The sequence below is a fragment of the Oratosquilla oratoria genome, chromosome 40, assembly GCF_046742065.1.
Source record: "Oratosquilla oratoria isolate Oo_2021 chromosome 40, ASM4674206v1, whole genome shotgun sequence".
NCBI lineage: Eukaryota > Metazoa > Arthropoda > Malacostraca > Stomatopoda > Squillidae > Oratosquilla > Oratosquilla oratoria.
In genome coordinates, this window is record NC_134816.1 from 26,345,092 (window position 1) to 26,362,645 (window position 17,554).

Genomic DNA, 17,554 nt, shown 5'->3' on the forward strand with positions numbered 1-17,554 from the left:
CAGGGCAGTGGACCGGATGCAGGGATGACCCGTCATCCAGGAGGTGCCAAGATGAGAGGGAGGGAGGGGAGTGGAATGGGTGGGAGTGGTTTCTATGCCTTTTTCTTTTTGGCTACCCCCCGTGTAAGGGGAAAAAAAGCCTTTGGTATATGTATGTACAAATGTTTCTTCAGAAAGGATTGTCTGGTGTTCCTGTCTTAAATGGGTTTTATGGATACTGATGCAAGATGATTGTTAAAGCATCTGCTCATCTTCTTTGTCATTCTGACATAGAAGAAAAGGGCTTCAGTTTCCTGAGGTACAAGCAAACAAACTATATGTGACTGATGAATTGGTGCTTTCTTCATGCCAGGACAACAAAAGAAATAATTGTAGAAAATATAGATACAATTCACCTTGGTCTTTGGATCACGTGTTGGACTCGTGAATGACAGCTATTTCCCTCCCGGAAGAGAGCTCAGAGCTTGTATGACCGATCTATGGGTAATGATATGACCTTGCACACACACACACACACCCAACTCCCTGCCCATGCTGTCTCCCCATATATCAAAGATGTGGAACTGACTTAATGTCTTAAGCTTCTGATTTACAAGCTCTTTTCTCAACCGAAAATGAGAGTGGCAGCCATAAATGATATAACAGGGTAGTGGAAGACATGGTAAATACTAAGAATGAAATTAAAGTGACCAAGAAAAAGGTAATTAACCAAGGGAATAGATGAAAATTTTATTCAGAATAATTTGAGTTGAACAGTGATTCAAATAAACTTAAGGATGAGAAAATAAAGTTGGAAGATAATGTGAAGTAACATAATGAAAAGGCTTATCAAAATAAAGAAAACTTTAGAGAAATCAGTCAGTGCCCTTTACTGAGGTACCAACTGCATGTTACTGTGCAGTATTAATATCATATTAACATGCAGCCAATGCTGTTGGGACTGTTTTGAAGTGATCCTAAGAAAACAGATGAAGGGGAGGGATAGAGAGAAGTAATTGAGTGGAGCATTATTAGCAACCCAAGATCCAGTTCACACAACTTACTGTGGGAGGAAAATCTGCTGGCCACTTGTGATCAGTATTTTCATGTTTCTTGATGTCGGGCATAGCCATAGATATTCACAGTCTTCTGTGCACGACCCAGCCCATAGATGTCATTCACAGTCTCTTGTGCATGGCCAGTGTCATGCCCCAGCCCATAGATGTCATTCACGGTCTCCTGTGCATGACTGGTGTCACGCCCCAGTCCATAGATGTCATTCACAGTCTCCTGTGCATGACTGGTGTCACACCCCAGCCCATAGATGTCATTCACAGTCTCTTGTGCATGGCCAGTGTCACGTCCCATTCCATAGATGCTATTCTCTGTAACAGTGCCTTCAACACCATCAGGATTTCTCTGGACATTCCTCTTTTTCACAAGAATAATGATGAAGATAGTTATGATCAGGACACATCCTGCACCTGCTGCTGCTACCGCATAAGTCTCCCACGAAGTGGCTGCCTCATATGGAATGGGGGTTGATGGTGGTGGTGGTGGTGGTGGTTTGAGTACTAGAGGGATAAAAATGCATATCAGTATTGTCTACAGCAGAGTTTTCAAACCTTCACCTAAATACATCATACTTTATGATTTAAATAGCAGGAAGTGAATGAACCATATAAGATTGGCTTAGTACTGAGTGTGACAGGACATCCCCTAGTTCAATAAAATCACCTGGCAACCACTAAAATAAAGGTATATTCCTGCATATCTTCACAGAGAACTGTGTCAGGTAGATCATCATGAACAGGTGGAGAAATTTTGAATCAAGAATATATGCTGAAGTGTCATTCTGATTGGTAGAAATATCTAAACCAAGAAAATGGTGTGAAAGAGATTACCCATCATAGTATGTGTAGAAAAAGAGAATGAGAAGCAACTTTGGGGAAGTAAAAGAGGATCATCTTGGGAAGGAAATGTAGGAGCACTCTTCCAGCAGCTGCCCTGGGATGATAAAGGCATGCCAAATTGAGTTAATCAATATGACAGTGTCAATTGGAACTGCCACAACCAGATGTTAAGGTAAAGCAAGATCACCTCTGATGTAGAATTGATGTTTTAGCAACAGCCTTGGGATGATAAGGGAATGGGATCTAAATGAAACTACTTGGAACTGCCTCATCATGTAAGGACCCACCTGTGATGTAAGAGGAACAATATTTCACTGCTTCTTCGGCATTATGCATCATCTGGATTGATAAGATGGGAAATTCCTGATTTGCCTCTTTTCTCTTATGGAGACAAAGAGAGATACCTTCACACCAGTGCAAGACAGAAGTACTCCATGAATTACATACATATAACAAAGGCTTTTTCCCCCTTACAAGGGAGGTAGCCAAAAAACAAAGGCATAAAATCCACTCCCATCCATTCCATCCCCACATACTCCCATTCATCCCCTTCCCTTACTTTTGGCTCCTCCTGGATGACAGGTCATCCCTGCATCTTGGCTACACTGGGTCAGAAGCAGTGTAGCAAGACACAGCACATCACAGCAAGGCCTCTTCATTTAATTGGCGACCCTCCATCCCCTCTCTGTCCCCTCATGCAGAAAAAGAGAAAACGGGGAGAAATCCCTTTGAGCTGCATGAACTTATTATTCACACATATTCCCTCAACCCCCCCCCCCCAATTCCCCAACCATTCTCTTCCATGCATCACATCATCATCCACACACAACCATTCTCCACTCACCCATGTCTTCTGTCTTCTCCCAGCCTTCCTCAACTGACATTCCCCTCTTTCCTAATGCCCCTTTTACCCCATCCATACATCTTGTCCTTGGTTGCTCCTTCATGTTCACTCTTTCCACCTCTGCCTTCCACACCACTTTTACTAATCTCTCTTTACTCATTCTTTCCCTGTGTCCAAACCATCCCAATACTCTTTCATCAACCCTATCTCCCAACTCCATTTCCACCCCTGCTCTCCTCCTCACCTCCTCGTTTCTCACTCTTTCCAACCGAGTAACCCCTGCGAAATTAAAAGTGGCATATACAAACATTGACGGTATGATCTCTGGATTAGATGAACTGAATGACTACTTAAAAACTGATAAACCTGACATCATGGGTCTAGTGGAGATGAAACTGAAAGGACCACTATTAACAACCATTGTGGGACATGGTCTATATAACATATGAGCGAAAAACGGAACTGAAAAGAAAGGGATGGGTTCACTAATGACGAAACAAAGATGGATGACAAGTGGAACATGTTTAAAGAGAAGTATAATGAAGGAGTAAACAAATATGTACCAATAAAGAAGCAAAATGAGAAATATATAAAATGTTGGTTCAACTAAAGATGTAGTGAGGCTAGGAGAGATAAAGCCTGGAAAAAATGGAAGAAAAATAGAAGAAACATCCTAATGGCAAACATACAAAGTACTGTACTTAGAAACGAATATGTAAACATACGCAGGAAGGAAAAAAGGGAATATGAAAGGGATATTATAGACAAATATTTAGACCAACCAAAACTCTTTTACAGATATGTAAATGACAAAACAAAGGACAAGCATGACATAGTAAAACTACGTGAAAGAGACCAGGAATACACAGGTGATACAGAGATGGCAGATGTTATGATCAGACATTTCAAATCTGTATATACAATCGAGAACTGTCAACCCTGGGAGAATGATCAGTTAGAAAGTTCACCCATTATGAAGGAAATAACAATAACACAGAAGGAAATAAGATAACAAATAAAAAGCCTAGATGTCAGAAAGTCACACGGACCAGATGAAATCGCAAATTGGATATTAAAAGAGTGTATAGACGAACTGTCAGATAAAATACACAAGATAATATATTTCTCATAAAAAGAGGGAAAAGTACCACAAGATTGGAAAAATGCAAACATAGTGCCAATACACAAAGGAGGAAACAGGGAAGAACCTACAAACTTTAGACCAGTGTCCCTCACAAGTACAGTAGCCAAAATATGCAAAAAGATCATTAGAATCAGATGGATCAAACATTTGGTGGAGAACAATATAATAAATCCCAAACAATTTGGTTTTAGCAGTGGAAGATCGTGCACCACAAACCTAATATGCTTTTACTCGAGACTTATTGAAATAATACAAGAAAGATATGGTTGGGTGGACTGTGCCTTCCTAGATTTGCAAAAGGCTTTTGACAAGGTACCACATTAAAAATTGATAAAATTGAAAAAATAGGAGGAATTCAAGGCAGGCTGTTGGAATGGATGAAGGACTTTTTAATTGGAAGGAAGATGAGAGTGATTCATAGGGATAAAAACTCGAAATGGGAAAAAGTAAAAAGTGGCATCCCCCTAGGTTCTGTTTTGGCTCCCTTAATGTTTGCCATATACATAAATGGTATGGACAAAGGAGTGAATTGTTACATGAACTTCTTTGCTGATGATGCTATTGCTCAAGAGAGTGAAAACAGAAGAAGATTGCAGATCATTACAAGATGACTTACATAGGGTATGGGAATGGAGTCAGAAACATGAAATGAATTTCAACATCAAGAAATGTAGCATAATGGAGTTTGGAAAAGACAAAAATAGAGTCTCAGAAAACTATATGATTGGAGATAAAGAAGTCAAAAAAGTAAACTCAGAGGGGGACCTAGGAGTAATCATCTCGAGTGACTTGACTCCTGACAAACATGTAAACAAGATATTTGGAGAGACAATCTGTTAAGATCTATGAAAGTGGCTTTCGACTACATGGATGAAGAGATGGTTAAGAAATTAATTGTTGCATTGATAAGACCGACACTAGAATATGCTATATCATTGGGGGCACCATGCACAAAGAAGAACATAAAGAAATTAGAATCCAGATAGCGGCGACCAAGATGGCACCTACACTATCAAATTTGACATATGAACAAAGATTGGAGAAATTACAACTGATAACACTACAGCAGAGAAGGGAGAGAGGCGATTTGTTGACCATCTTTAGAATTATGAAAGGAATGGAAGTTCTTGATAGAGATGGCCTATTAAAATGGGACAAAAGAGAAACAAGAGGACATGGAAAGAAACTAAAGACAGTTACAGAAGAGACCTGAAAAAGAACAGTTTCCCACACAGGGTAATTGACGTCTGGAACAAATTGAACAGTGAAACAGTTAATGCCAAAAATATACACAAATTCAAAAGCAAACTAGATGTAGAGAGATACAAAAACGGGTCAACACGAGCATAGCTCCAGTCCCATGAAATACAACTAGGTAAATACATTCAAATTACCCCTCTCTTATGTTCCATGTTTCTGCCCCATACAGCACTTCACATCCATTCCCAAATGTCTTTTTCTCATTACACTTTTTAATCCCCCAAGGCATTTACTTGCTTCTCTCAATCTACATTCTACCTCTACTTCCACTCCTCCCTTTCCTTCCATATTCCCCCCTTGTACATCTCATCACCTAACATTCACCCACATTTATCTTCAACTCTTTTGCACACCCTACTAAACTCTGACACTAATTTCCTTAATTCCTCCTCTGATCCTGCCATAAGTGCAGGGTTGTCAGCAAACAACAGCTGGCTAGTCTCCCACATTTCTCCATTTCCTTTAACCATCTCCAATCCCCAACCCATTATCCTTGCATTTACATCTCTCACCACCCCTTCCATGTACAAATTGAACACCCAAGGCAACATAACACATCCCTATCAAAGTACCTCTTTTACGTCAAACCTCTGACTCTCTCCATTTCTAATTCTAACACAGACTCTACTACTCTTGTAAAAACTCTTGACTGCTCTTAACAGCTTTCTTCCTATCCCATATATTTGCAATACCTCCCACAGTGCCTTCCTGTCTATCCTGTCATAAGCCTTTTCCAAATTCATAAAAGCCCAAAAAACATCCTTACCTTTTCCTAAAGCTTTCTCATATATCTGTCTTAGCACAAAAATCTGATCCACACAACCCCTACCTATTCTGAACCCAAACTGTTCCTCACCAATTACTCTCTCTGTTCCTCTCCTTATCCTCATGATCAAAAACTTCCCATAAGCCTTCCCAACTACACTCATCAAACTGATCCCTCTGAAACTACACTCACACTCATCCCCCTTTTCCTTGTAAAGTGGAACTATACAGGCACTCCTCCAGTCCTCTGTCACTCTACCCTCTTTTAAACACTCAATAACCTCACCAGTCAGTCCACCATCACTGTACCTCCCTTTTTTTTTTAGACATTCTGCATGATACCCATGCAACCCAGGTGTTTTACCTGCATTCATCATCTTAACAACTGCCTTCACCTCATCTTCCCTTGTTTCTCCTCCATTTTCCTCACTCATCACTCATATTCTTAGTGCTTCCCACTGCAGCAACCTTTCCCTCCCTATCCTCCTTCACATTTAGCAACTCCCTAAAATACTCTGCCCATCTTTCTCTTACTGCCATATCTTCCATTATTATATCTCCAGCTGCACCTTTTACATTTTCTTTTCTACTTGATTTGCCTCATCTTCCTCTCTTAATTTCTTTCCAAAACATCTTTTTATTACTTTCAAAATTTTCTGTCATACTCTTACCCCATTTCACATCTGCTCTCCTCTTTGCTTCTTTTATCTTATGCTTTACTTCTCTTCTCTTGAATTTGTACCTTTCATATGATTCTCTTTTCCTATTTTGTAACCAATCTGTGAATGCTCATTTTTTTCTCTTCTACACCCTTCTTTGCTTCCTCATCCCACCACTCACTACTTTTCCTTCTATTTCCTCCCCTCCTTATTCCGCACACCATCTTTGCACATCTTGCGACTCCCTCCTTGAACTATCCCCATTCATCCGCTCCTAGTTCTACTATATCCTTTACTCCATCTCACTCCTCTCTCAGCTTCTTGTACTCCTTTTATTTCTCATTTAAGCAGTTTACTTTAAGTATCTCTCTACCTTCTGTCCTTTTCCTCTTTCTCCATCTATCCTCCACTCTCAACTTAACTTCCACCAAAACATTATCTGATAACCCCCCCCCCCACTCTCTTCCCTTAGAACATGTACATCCAAAACTCTTACTACTATTCTCCTGGTTGTTACTATGCACTCCATTAACACCCTATCTACCACCCTTCCATCCACCACACTTTCCCATGCATACTTATGCTTGACTCTCTTCCTAAACACTGTGTTTGCTATCAGCTCTCTTTCTAGACACATCACCATCAACTCTCCACTACAATTTTTTCCTGAAACTCCACACTTCCCTACCACTCTGTCTATTGGCTCATTTCCTACCCTGGCCTTAAGGTTTCCCAATATGGCTACATTGACATTTCTCCCTAAACCCTCAATACGCTTATTTAAATAAATCCAAAAAGCTTCACTTTCCTCTACACTCTTTTCACTACCAGGCCCATATGCACTTACAATATCCCACATTTCCCCAGTTTCACCTTCATCCCCATTAACCTTGAAGAAACTCCCACTCCATCACACGTTTACCTATCTCTTCACTTACTAGTATAGCCACCCCTTCTTTCCCTCATCCTCTCTTCACTCTTGAGACCCTCCCAACTACACTCCCAAACTCAAACTTGCCCCTCCATTTCAACTTAGATTCATTACCATCACATCCATCTTTCTTCTCACAAACATACTGCCAATCTCTTACCTTTTACTCCCATCTGTACCACTTTTTTTTTTTTTTTTTTTTTATTTAAGGAATGTACCCTTTGGGGCTATAGGGAGAAGGATGCTTAGTCCTATCCCCATCCCTTTTTTGTTGCCTTATATGAATGAAATGGGAAAACTTGGTGGGAGTATTCTTTTCCCCCACCACATGGTTCAGCAAAAAAAGAAAATGAATATTCAGAGAAGTGGTACAGGACAGTATCAAGAGGGGGCGGGAACAGCATAATGGGGGGACAGTCACTGTATAATAAAGTGTCATAATTTCTCTATGAATAGAAATTTCCTCTACCACAAACAAAATGATGTATGTCTCTGGTCCATAGGGGTACCCCATATAAACCCTAAAGTATCATTTGCATGCCAATGAGCAGCTTTTAACTCCACAATAATATGCAGCCAATAGCCAAGATGGGTATAGAATTGCTCCATTATAATTATGGAATTTAACAAGCATCTCCATCTTACAGGAGACATCCTATAAAATTCTCTTCCTGCTTAGCTCTAAGGCAGAGTTCCTTAATGCCATTATAGTGGTTACCCTGGTTGATGAGCTTATAGTGCTGATGAGGTTGATGCATGCATAGGGTTTTATCCCTCTTATTAGTATTTGGTCCTTTTGAGTTGTGTATTTACCTAGTTTACCTAGTTGTATTTTATAGGAAGGGGAGCTATGCTCGTGGTGTCCCGTCTTCATATCTCATTTTATCTAGACTGTTTTTAAATTCATGTATTGTTTTTGCACACACCACTTTCTCATCTAACTTGTTCCAAATGTCTATTACTCTGTGGGGAAAGCTGTTCTTTTTCAGATCTCTTCTATAACTGTCTTTCTCGATTTTCTTTCCGTGTCCTCTTGTATTTGTACTATCCCATTTAATTAGATCTTCTCTATCAATAGTTTCTATGCCTTTCATGATTCTATAAATAGTTATCAAGTCTCCTCCCTCTCTTCTTTGCTCTAATGTCTGTACCTCAAGTTTTGCTAGTCTCTCTTCATATGATAGTTCTGTGAGTGTTGGTGCCAATTTTGTAATTGCTCTTTGTATTCTTTCAAGTTTTGTTATACATTTTTTTGTACTTGGTGACCACGTCATCGCTGCATATTCCAATCTTGGTCTTATCAAAGTGACTAGTATTTTCCTCACCATTTCTTCATCCAGGTATGTAAATGCCACTTTGATTGTTCTTATTAAATTATAAGTTTCTCCAAAAATTTTGTTTATGTTTCTCAGGGGACATATTATTCATAATAATGACTCCCAGGTCCTTCTCATTTTCTACTTTTTTATTTCTTCTTCTCCCAATTTGTATGATCCCACTATTCTTTTTTTGCTTGGACATGAAGAGATGTTATGCCAATCCTGTGCCCACCACAGAACACATTATTGTTTTTGGGTGACCACAATGCAACTAATATATGGAGGCTTGCTCAGAAAAACCATGGGGACTGGTAATGGCATGTGATTCACCATGGTCATGAATCACATGTTCAACTCATGATCAGCAGTTATTACCCTCCTGGATGAGAGCTCAGAGCTCATATATGACCGATCTATGGGTAATACTATGACCTTGCACACCCAACTCCCTGCCCTTAAGAGTTGGAGTAACAGCTCACAGTGCAGTGAGAGAAGCAAAATGTTCCATGGCATATGCACCCAGCTGATGACATTTGCCCATGAGGTATGTATTGTATTGTTCCCTGTGGCTCTGGAGTGAGAAGGTTAAGGATTGCTGGATCCTGCTCCAGTGATGGGAGCCACACTGATGCCAGAGAAATGGCAAAGGAAATCAATCACAAGTGTGTTTATATTCGATGGAGAATCCAGCAGAACTGTAGTATATATATATATATATATATATATATATATATATATATATATATATATATATATATATATATATATATATATATATATATATATATACTGGTCATAGATTTGTGGTCTCAAGACTCAGACTACGAATCATGTTTTTTTTAATGGTATCTAATCTGTTGAATATAACATTGAATTTGTTATACATGCCTCTCAAAACCATAATGTTATGGACTTGCCCAACTAGATTTTATGATGTTATCAGTATTTATACATGAGGACTAAGATCTGAATCTTCATGTCACTTGTATTTACCTAATTAGGAGCAGTGTTTGTTGGGTCCCATCAATTGCTCTCCAATTTATCCAATTTATCATACCTAGCCTCAAATTCATGTACAGTCCTGTCTTGCTGTTCGGCTGTGATACATTGACACCAAGTGCTGATTTGAAGAAGTGCCTTGACGTTTTTGGTACCAAGTTTCTTTTGGAGAATGATAAGATATCAACTGAGTGAGTATATCAAACCAGCAACTATTCTGTGAGGCTCAGTCAAGACTTGTTACCAACATAATTTGTGAACTCCAGCTATAAGGGAATATGGCACACTTCTCTGGTATTGATTCCATTCACAGGGTGATCTCCATAAGAGATGATTCTCGACAAAGGGGTTGAAGGGGACACCTATAGAACTTATGGCTAGGACAAGTCAACTGGTCCTGCCAAGAGCTGTTTTTTGGAATGGGAAGGGTGGCTCTGGATTAAATGGTATAGACATCATTGAGATAGAGATGAAGATGACTGGTTTTGAAAATGGGCAACAGGAAAGTTACTTTGACATTAATCTCCCATGACCACTTGCAGGTATCTGCTGTTGTCCCCACTAGTAACAGGAAGAACAAATGTTACACTCAAATGTATGAGGAAAGAGTATGGGTACAGTGTCTGTTTCACATGGGTTATGATAGCTGGACTTGGATACAAAAATGTTGAAATGAAAACTTACCAGTACAGTTGATGGAGTCATCGTTCCAGGTGACATTGAACACCTCCAACTCTGTGGCATTGCACTCAAATGTATTGAAGCGTTCATTTAATTTTGACCTGATAGTCAATATCTCATCGTACGTAATGTTTAGATAGAGAGAACCTTCTTCAAATGGAATGAAGAACTCGGAAACTTGTTCAGGTTCTTTGTTCGACATCTTGAGGCATAAAGATGTTATGAATGATAAACTTGAATGATCCTTGCACTTTTTTATGGTGATGTTATGTTCGTTGGTGTTGAAATATAAAGTTCTTGGGTATTTATCACTGGTGACACTGATCAGGAGTTTGGATCCATCATGGAAACTGAAGGACTGGAATAAACATGACTTTCCTAAAGAAGAAAAAATTGTACAGTAGTAATAATTGTGGTAGTAGAAACAAAATATAATATTGATAATAGTAATGATATTAATGATAATTATGATAATGATAATAGTAAAAGTAATAATTACAATGATAGTACATACATATACCAACAGCTTTTTCCCCCTTACAAGGGAGGTAGCCAAAAAAACAAAGCCATAAAATCTATGCCCACCCATTCCATCCCCACATACTTCATTCCTATTCACCCCCTTCCTCCCTCTTATCTTGGCAACTCCTGGATGACAGGTCATCCCTGCATCTTGCCCATTCCCCTGGAACAGAAGCAATGCAGCAAGATGCAGAACATCCACAGCAAGGCTACTTCATTTAATTGGCAGCCCACCCTCTCCGTCCTCTCATGCAGAAAAAGAGAAGATAGGGAGAAATTCCTATGGGCTGCATCAAAATATCATTCACACATACGCCCTCACCCCCATCCCCCAACCACTCCCTTCCACGCATCCCAGCATTATCCATACACAACCATTCTGCATTCACTCCTATTTTCTGTCTCCTCCCCTCCTCAACAGACATTCCCCTCTTTCCCAATACCCCTTTTACCCCATCCATACATCTCATCCTTAGTCGCCTCCTCATATTCACTCCTTCCACACCTCTTTTACTAATCTTTCTTCACTTATTCTTTCCATGTGTCCAAACCATCCCAATACTCTTTCTCCACAAAGGCGGGACACCATGAGCATAGCTCCCCTTCCCATAAAATACAACTAGGTAAAAAATATCAAGACAATACAAATTTGGTACAAAGGAAATTAAAAAAGTCAACTTGGAAAGGGACCTAGGAATAACTATCACCAATGACATGGCACCAGACAAACATATAAACAAATTAGTCGGAAAAACTTTTAATTTATTAAGATCAATGAAAGTGGCTTTTGACTACATGGATGAAGAAATGGTAAAGAAAATGTTAGTTACATTGATAAGACCAAAATTGAAGTATGCTGCAAGACTATTGACACCTAGTACTAAAAAGAACACAAATAAATTAGAAAGAATTCAAAGAGCAACGACAAAGATGGCACCAACACTCTCCAAATTGACATATGAACAAAGATTGGACAAACTCATACAACCAACCCTGGAACAAAGAGGAGACCTGTTAATCATATATAGAACTATGAAAGGGATGGAAGTCCTTAATAGAGATGACTTATTAAAGTGGTATAGAAGAAAAACCAGACGACATGAAAAGAAACTTAAAAGGATAGCTACAGAAGAGATTTCAAAAAGAATAGCTTCCCACACAGAGTAATAGATATCTGGAACAAACTGAATGAAGAAACAGTGAGTGCAAAAACTATACAAGAATTTAAAATCAAACTGGATGCTGAAAGATACAAAAGCTGGTCACTACAAGTATAGCTCTCTTCCCATAAAATACAACTAGGTAAATACAATCTCTTAGCAATCATTCCCAAATGTCTATTTCTCATTACACTTTTTCAATCCCCAAGGAATCTACTTGCTTCTCTCAATCTACATTCTACCTTCACCTCCACTCCTCATTTTCCTGCCACATTTGCACCAAATTATCTAAAGCTAACCACTTCCCCCAGTCTTCCTTAATACTAACTTCCAGTTTTCTGCCATATTCTCCCCTTGTACATTGCATCACCTTACTTTTACCCACATATTCAACTTCCTTCTTTTGCACACCTTCCCAAACTCTGTCACTCACTTCCCTAATCCCTCCTCTGATTCTGCTACAAGTGCAGTGTTGTCAGCAAACAACAACTGGTTTATCTCTCACCTCCATTTTCTTTAACCATTTCCAATCCCCGACCCATCACCCTTGCAGCTACCTCTTGCACCACCCTATCTATATATAGATTGAACAGCCAAGGCAACATAACATCCCTGGCAAAGTCCCACCTTTACCTCAAACCACTCGCTTTCTCCATTTCTAATTCTAACACAGGCTCAACTACTCTTATGCACTTTCCCAAACTCCATCACTAACTTCCTTAACCCCTTCTCTGATCATGCCAAAAGCACAGTGTCATCAGCATACCAAAAAGAATATAAAAAAATTAGAAAGAATACAAAGAGCAACAACAAAACTAGCACCAACTCTTTCCGAACTGACATATGAGCAAAGACTGTCCAAACTAGAATTCCCAACTTTGGAACAAAGAAGGGAAAGAGGAGACTTGCTGACTATCTATAGAATAATGAAAGGAATGGAAGTCTTAGATAAGAATGACTTGTTAATATGGGATAATGGTAAAACAAGAGGACACAAAAAGAAACTAAAAAGGGATAGTTACAGAAGAGATCTGAAAAGGAACAGCTTCCCACACAGAGTGATAGATACTTGGAACAAATTAGACAATGAAACTGTGTGTGCAAACACTATTCAAGATTTTAAGAAGAAACTTGATGCTGAGAGATACAAAGACGGGTCACCAGGAGCATAGCTCTCTTCCCATATAATACAACTAGGTAAATACAACAACTGGCTCATCTCCCACTTTTCTCCCTTTTCTTTAACCATCTCCAATCCCTGGCCCATTACCCTTGCATTCACCTCTTGCACCACCCCATCCTACATATTGAAGAGCCATGGCGACATGACACATCTCTGACGCAGCCCCACCTTCACCTTAAACCAGTCGCTTTCTCCAGTTCTAATTCTAACACAGGCTCCACTACTCTCATAAAAAATCATGACTGCTCTTAACAGCTTTCCTTCTATCTCATATATCTGCAATACCTCCCACAGTGTCTTCCTGTCTACCCTATCATAAGCCTTTTCCAAATTCATAAAGTCCCAAAAAACATATCTTTTCCTAAAGCTGTCTCATATATCTGCCTTACCACAAAAATCTGATCCATCAAACCCCAACCTGTCCGAAACCCACACTGTTCCTTACGAATTACTCCCATTGTTCCTCTCCTAATCCTCTCAATCAAAACCCTCCCATAAGCCTTCCCAACTACACTCAACAAACTAATCCCTCTGAAAGTACTACACTCACACTTATCCCCTTTTCCTGTGTAAAGTGGGACTAGGTGGAGAGGTGGTAGATAGGGCTTTAATGGACTATATAGTGGTAACCAGGGGAAGAATAGGAAGATTTTCGGATGTACATGTTTTTGGGGGAGATATTGGGGGAATATCAGATTATTTTTTGGTGGAGGGTAAGTTGAGAGTGGAGGATAGATGGAGAAAGAAGAAAAGGATAGAATGTAGGGAGGTGCTTAGAGTGAACTGCTTGAATAAGAAAGAAAAGGAGAAGGAGAACAAGAAGAAGCTTAGAGAAGAGTGGGAGGGAGTGAAGGATAGAGTAGGATTAGGAGTGGAGAGGGAATAGGGATGTTTCAAGGAGAGTCGCAAGGTGTGCAGATATGGTGTGTGGAACAAGGAGGATAGGAAGAAATGGAAGGAAGGGTAGTGAGTGGGGGTATGATAAAGCAGAGAAGGTTGTAGAAGAGAAGAAATGAGCATTCACAGATTAGTTACAAAATAGGATGACAGAATCATATGAGAGGTACAAAAATGAGAAGAGAAGTAAAGCATAAGATAAAGGAGAGCAGATGTGAGAAAGTATGACAGAATTTTTTTAAAGTAATAAAAAAAAGTTTTCGAAGGAAATCAACAGAGGAAGAGAAGGCAAATCAAATAGAGAAGAAAACATAAAAGGTGCAGATTGAGAGATGATAATGGAAGAGAAGGCAGTTGCTATATGTGAAGGAGGGTAAGGAAGGAAAGGTAGTTGCAGTGGGAAGCACTAAGAAAATGAGTGATGAATGAGGAAAATAGAGGAGAAATAAGGAAAGATGAGGTGAAAGCTGTTATTAAAATGAGAGCCGGTACAGTACCTGGGTTGGATGAGTATCATGCAGTGTCTAAAAATGGGAGGTACAGTGATGGTGAACTGGCTGGTGAGGTTATCTGATGTCTGTCTAAAAGAGTGTAGAGTACTGGAGGAGTGCCTGTATAGATCCACTTTACAAGGGAAAAGGGGACAAATGTGAGTGTAGTATTTTCAGAGGGATCAATTTGTTGAGTGTAGTTGGGAAGGCTCATGGGAGGGTTTTGATTGAGAGGAATAGGAGAGGAACAAAGGGAGGAATTGGTGAGGAACAATGTGGGTTTAGAACAGATAGGGGTTGCATGGATCAGATTTTTGTGGTACGGTAGATATGTGAGAAAGGCAAGGATATTTTTGGGCCTTTATGGATTTGGAAGGCACTGTGGGTGGTATTGCAGATATATGGGATAGAAGGAAAGCTGTTATGAGCAGTCAAGAGTTTTTACAAGAGTAGTAGAGCCTGTGTTAGAATTAGAAATGGAGAGAGTGAGTGGTTTGAGATAAAGGTGAGACCTTGCTAGGGTTTTGTTATGTCACCTTGGCTGTTCAATTTATACATGAATGGGGATTTAAAAGTGTAATGAGAAATAGACATTTGGGAATGGATGGTAAGAGGAGACTGTATGAAGGAGTGATTGAGTCAACAGCACTGTATGGGACAGAAACACGGAACATAAGAGATGAAGAGTTTAAACGTGTTTGAGACGAAATGCCTGAGAAGTATGATAGGGGTTAGTAGGCTAGATAGAGTGAGAAATGAGGAGGTGAGGAGGAGAATGGGGTTGGAAAAGGAGTTGGGAGATAGGGTCGATGAAGGAATATCGGGGTGGTTTGGACACATGGAAGGAATGAGTTAAGAAAGATTTGTAAAAGAGGTGTGGAAGGAGTGAACATGAGGGGGTGACCAAGGATGAGATGTATGGATGGGGTAAAAGGAGCATGTGCTGTCTTACTTTGTTTCAGGCCCAGGGCGCTGGGCGAGATGTAGGGATGACCCTTCATCCAGGAGGAGCCAAGATGAGAGGGAGGGAGGAGTGGTGAATGAGAGTAAAGTGGGCGGAAGTGGAATTATGCCTTTTGACTTTGGATTTCTCCCTTGTAAGAGGGAAAAGTCCTCGGTATATGTATTATTATTATTATTATTATTATCCTTATCCTTATCATGATTATATATATATATATATATATATATTCAAACTTTTTGTTTGAACTTATTGAGGGATGATGGATTAGTTTTGCCGCCCCCGCTAGCAGACCAAATTGGGATGTGACTTGAAACCCACAATCGTCACCTTCCTCCCCATCTCCACCCCCCCCTTTTCTCGCACTTGGAGCGAACCCTATGTTATGATTGGCGCCCAACTTTCATTTCTGAATAAGCACATTCTCTCCATTAGAGTTTGCCTTCAACCAGCCTAACAGAGACATAATGTCTCAAATAAAAGGAAAGCTCTGAAACTCAAATAGGTGAAGGTGAATGTAAAATATAGAGAAGTGACAAGGAAAAAAATGGAGGAGTAATGTCATTAGTACAAAAACATTGCAGTGGAGTGGAAATAGAAATGGGAAAAGGTATGGCCGAAACAATAAAAATATATGAAAAGGCGGAACAAGTGATATGACAGTGGCGTGGAATAAAATAGAGATCTAATAAGCAATACCACTAAAAGGGATCATCAGGAACCTAAGCCAGTATTCTCGAAGCTGCATGCGAAACTTTGCCCAATTTTGTGCCTGGACTATTGGGGTGTATAATTTTCCACATAGATGTGTTTATATGTGTAATAAATTGGCTGCAAATGTAACCCAAGCTAACGCCATAAACTAATTCAAGGTAAGGTTTGATATACAGAGGAAAAGAGATGAGGCTCCATGAACTTTGCTCCAACCCCAAACATTAGGTAGATACACAATTATACACATTTTTTCTTGCCCATCAGCTGGGTGCCGGCTTACAGTGCTGTGGTGCTTTTTCATCCTTGGGTGGGAACCGAACTGCGATCGCTGAATTACCTGGGAGTGTGTTATCACTACACCAGCAAGGCGTGTACGCGATGTCACATGAGGTATGTAGTATCTGAGTATTCCATTGGAAGAATTTGAGAAGAACTTACCCTCCCAGTGAACAGTATTTAAGCTTATGCTTCATCGCATCAGGGATTCACTGTTAGACTCATTCCATTGTAAAGGGGTTTATTCCTGGTGAATTTGGGACTTTTTTTTTCACAACCCATAAGCATGCAGTTCATTAAAAGTGAAAAAGGATGTGACAAATTAGTGTTTGAAGGTTATATGTATGTCAAGCAAAAGGTTTTAGCACATGGTGTTGTATTTTGACTACGAACAACGCAGATATAAGGAATTCTGTATAATCTAACTTTTTAAATAAAACTAAGCTTATTTTTTTCTTTTCAAAGAAGTGTATTTTTACTCTTTGACTTTATAAAGTTCTGAATAAAATTAACTTTGTATTTGTAGTATTTTTTCAATTGTCAACGGGGAAATTGACATTAAGGGGTAATTGTCCTAAGGGGCAATTAACAACGGGGGAAATTGTCCTCGGAGGAAACTGTCCTGGAGCCGGACTGGCTACTGAGGTTGTTTAATGTTTGTCTAAAAAGGGTACAGTGCCGAAGAACTGGAGGATTGCCTGTATAGTTCCACTTTACAAAGGAAAAGGGGATAATTGTGAGTGTAGTAGTTTCAGATGGATCAGTTTCTTAGTGTGGTTGGGAAGGCTTATGGGAGGGTTTTCACTGAGAAGATTAGGAGAGGAACAGAGAGAGTAATTGGTGATGAACGGTGTGG

At 39.6% G+C, this 17,554-nt stretch overlaps 1 protein-coding gene across 5 annotated transcripts in view; it reads right to left on the reverse strand.

Moving 5' to 3' along the window:
- Positions 1–17,554, reverse strand: part of LOC143020710 (uncharacterized) — a 42,310-nt gene that overhangs the window by 21,929 nt on the left and 2,827 nt on the right. For 4 of the 5 annotated variants that reach the window (XM_076177387.1, XM_076177385.1, XM_076177389.1 and 1 more), the window contains 2 exons: positions 10,498–10,872; positions 717–1,553 (listed from right to left, as the gene is read on the reverse strand). In XM_076177387.1, the coding sequence (XP_076033502.1) occupies positions 1,084–1,553; positions 10,498–10,872 (845 nt within the window). In that variant the 3' untranslated portion in view covers positions 717–1,083. Of the gene's footprint in view, positions 1–716; positions 1,554–10,497; positions 10,873–17,554 lie in introns of those variants that run through there. The other variant, XM_076177390.1, reaches the window with a different exon arrangement.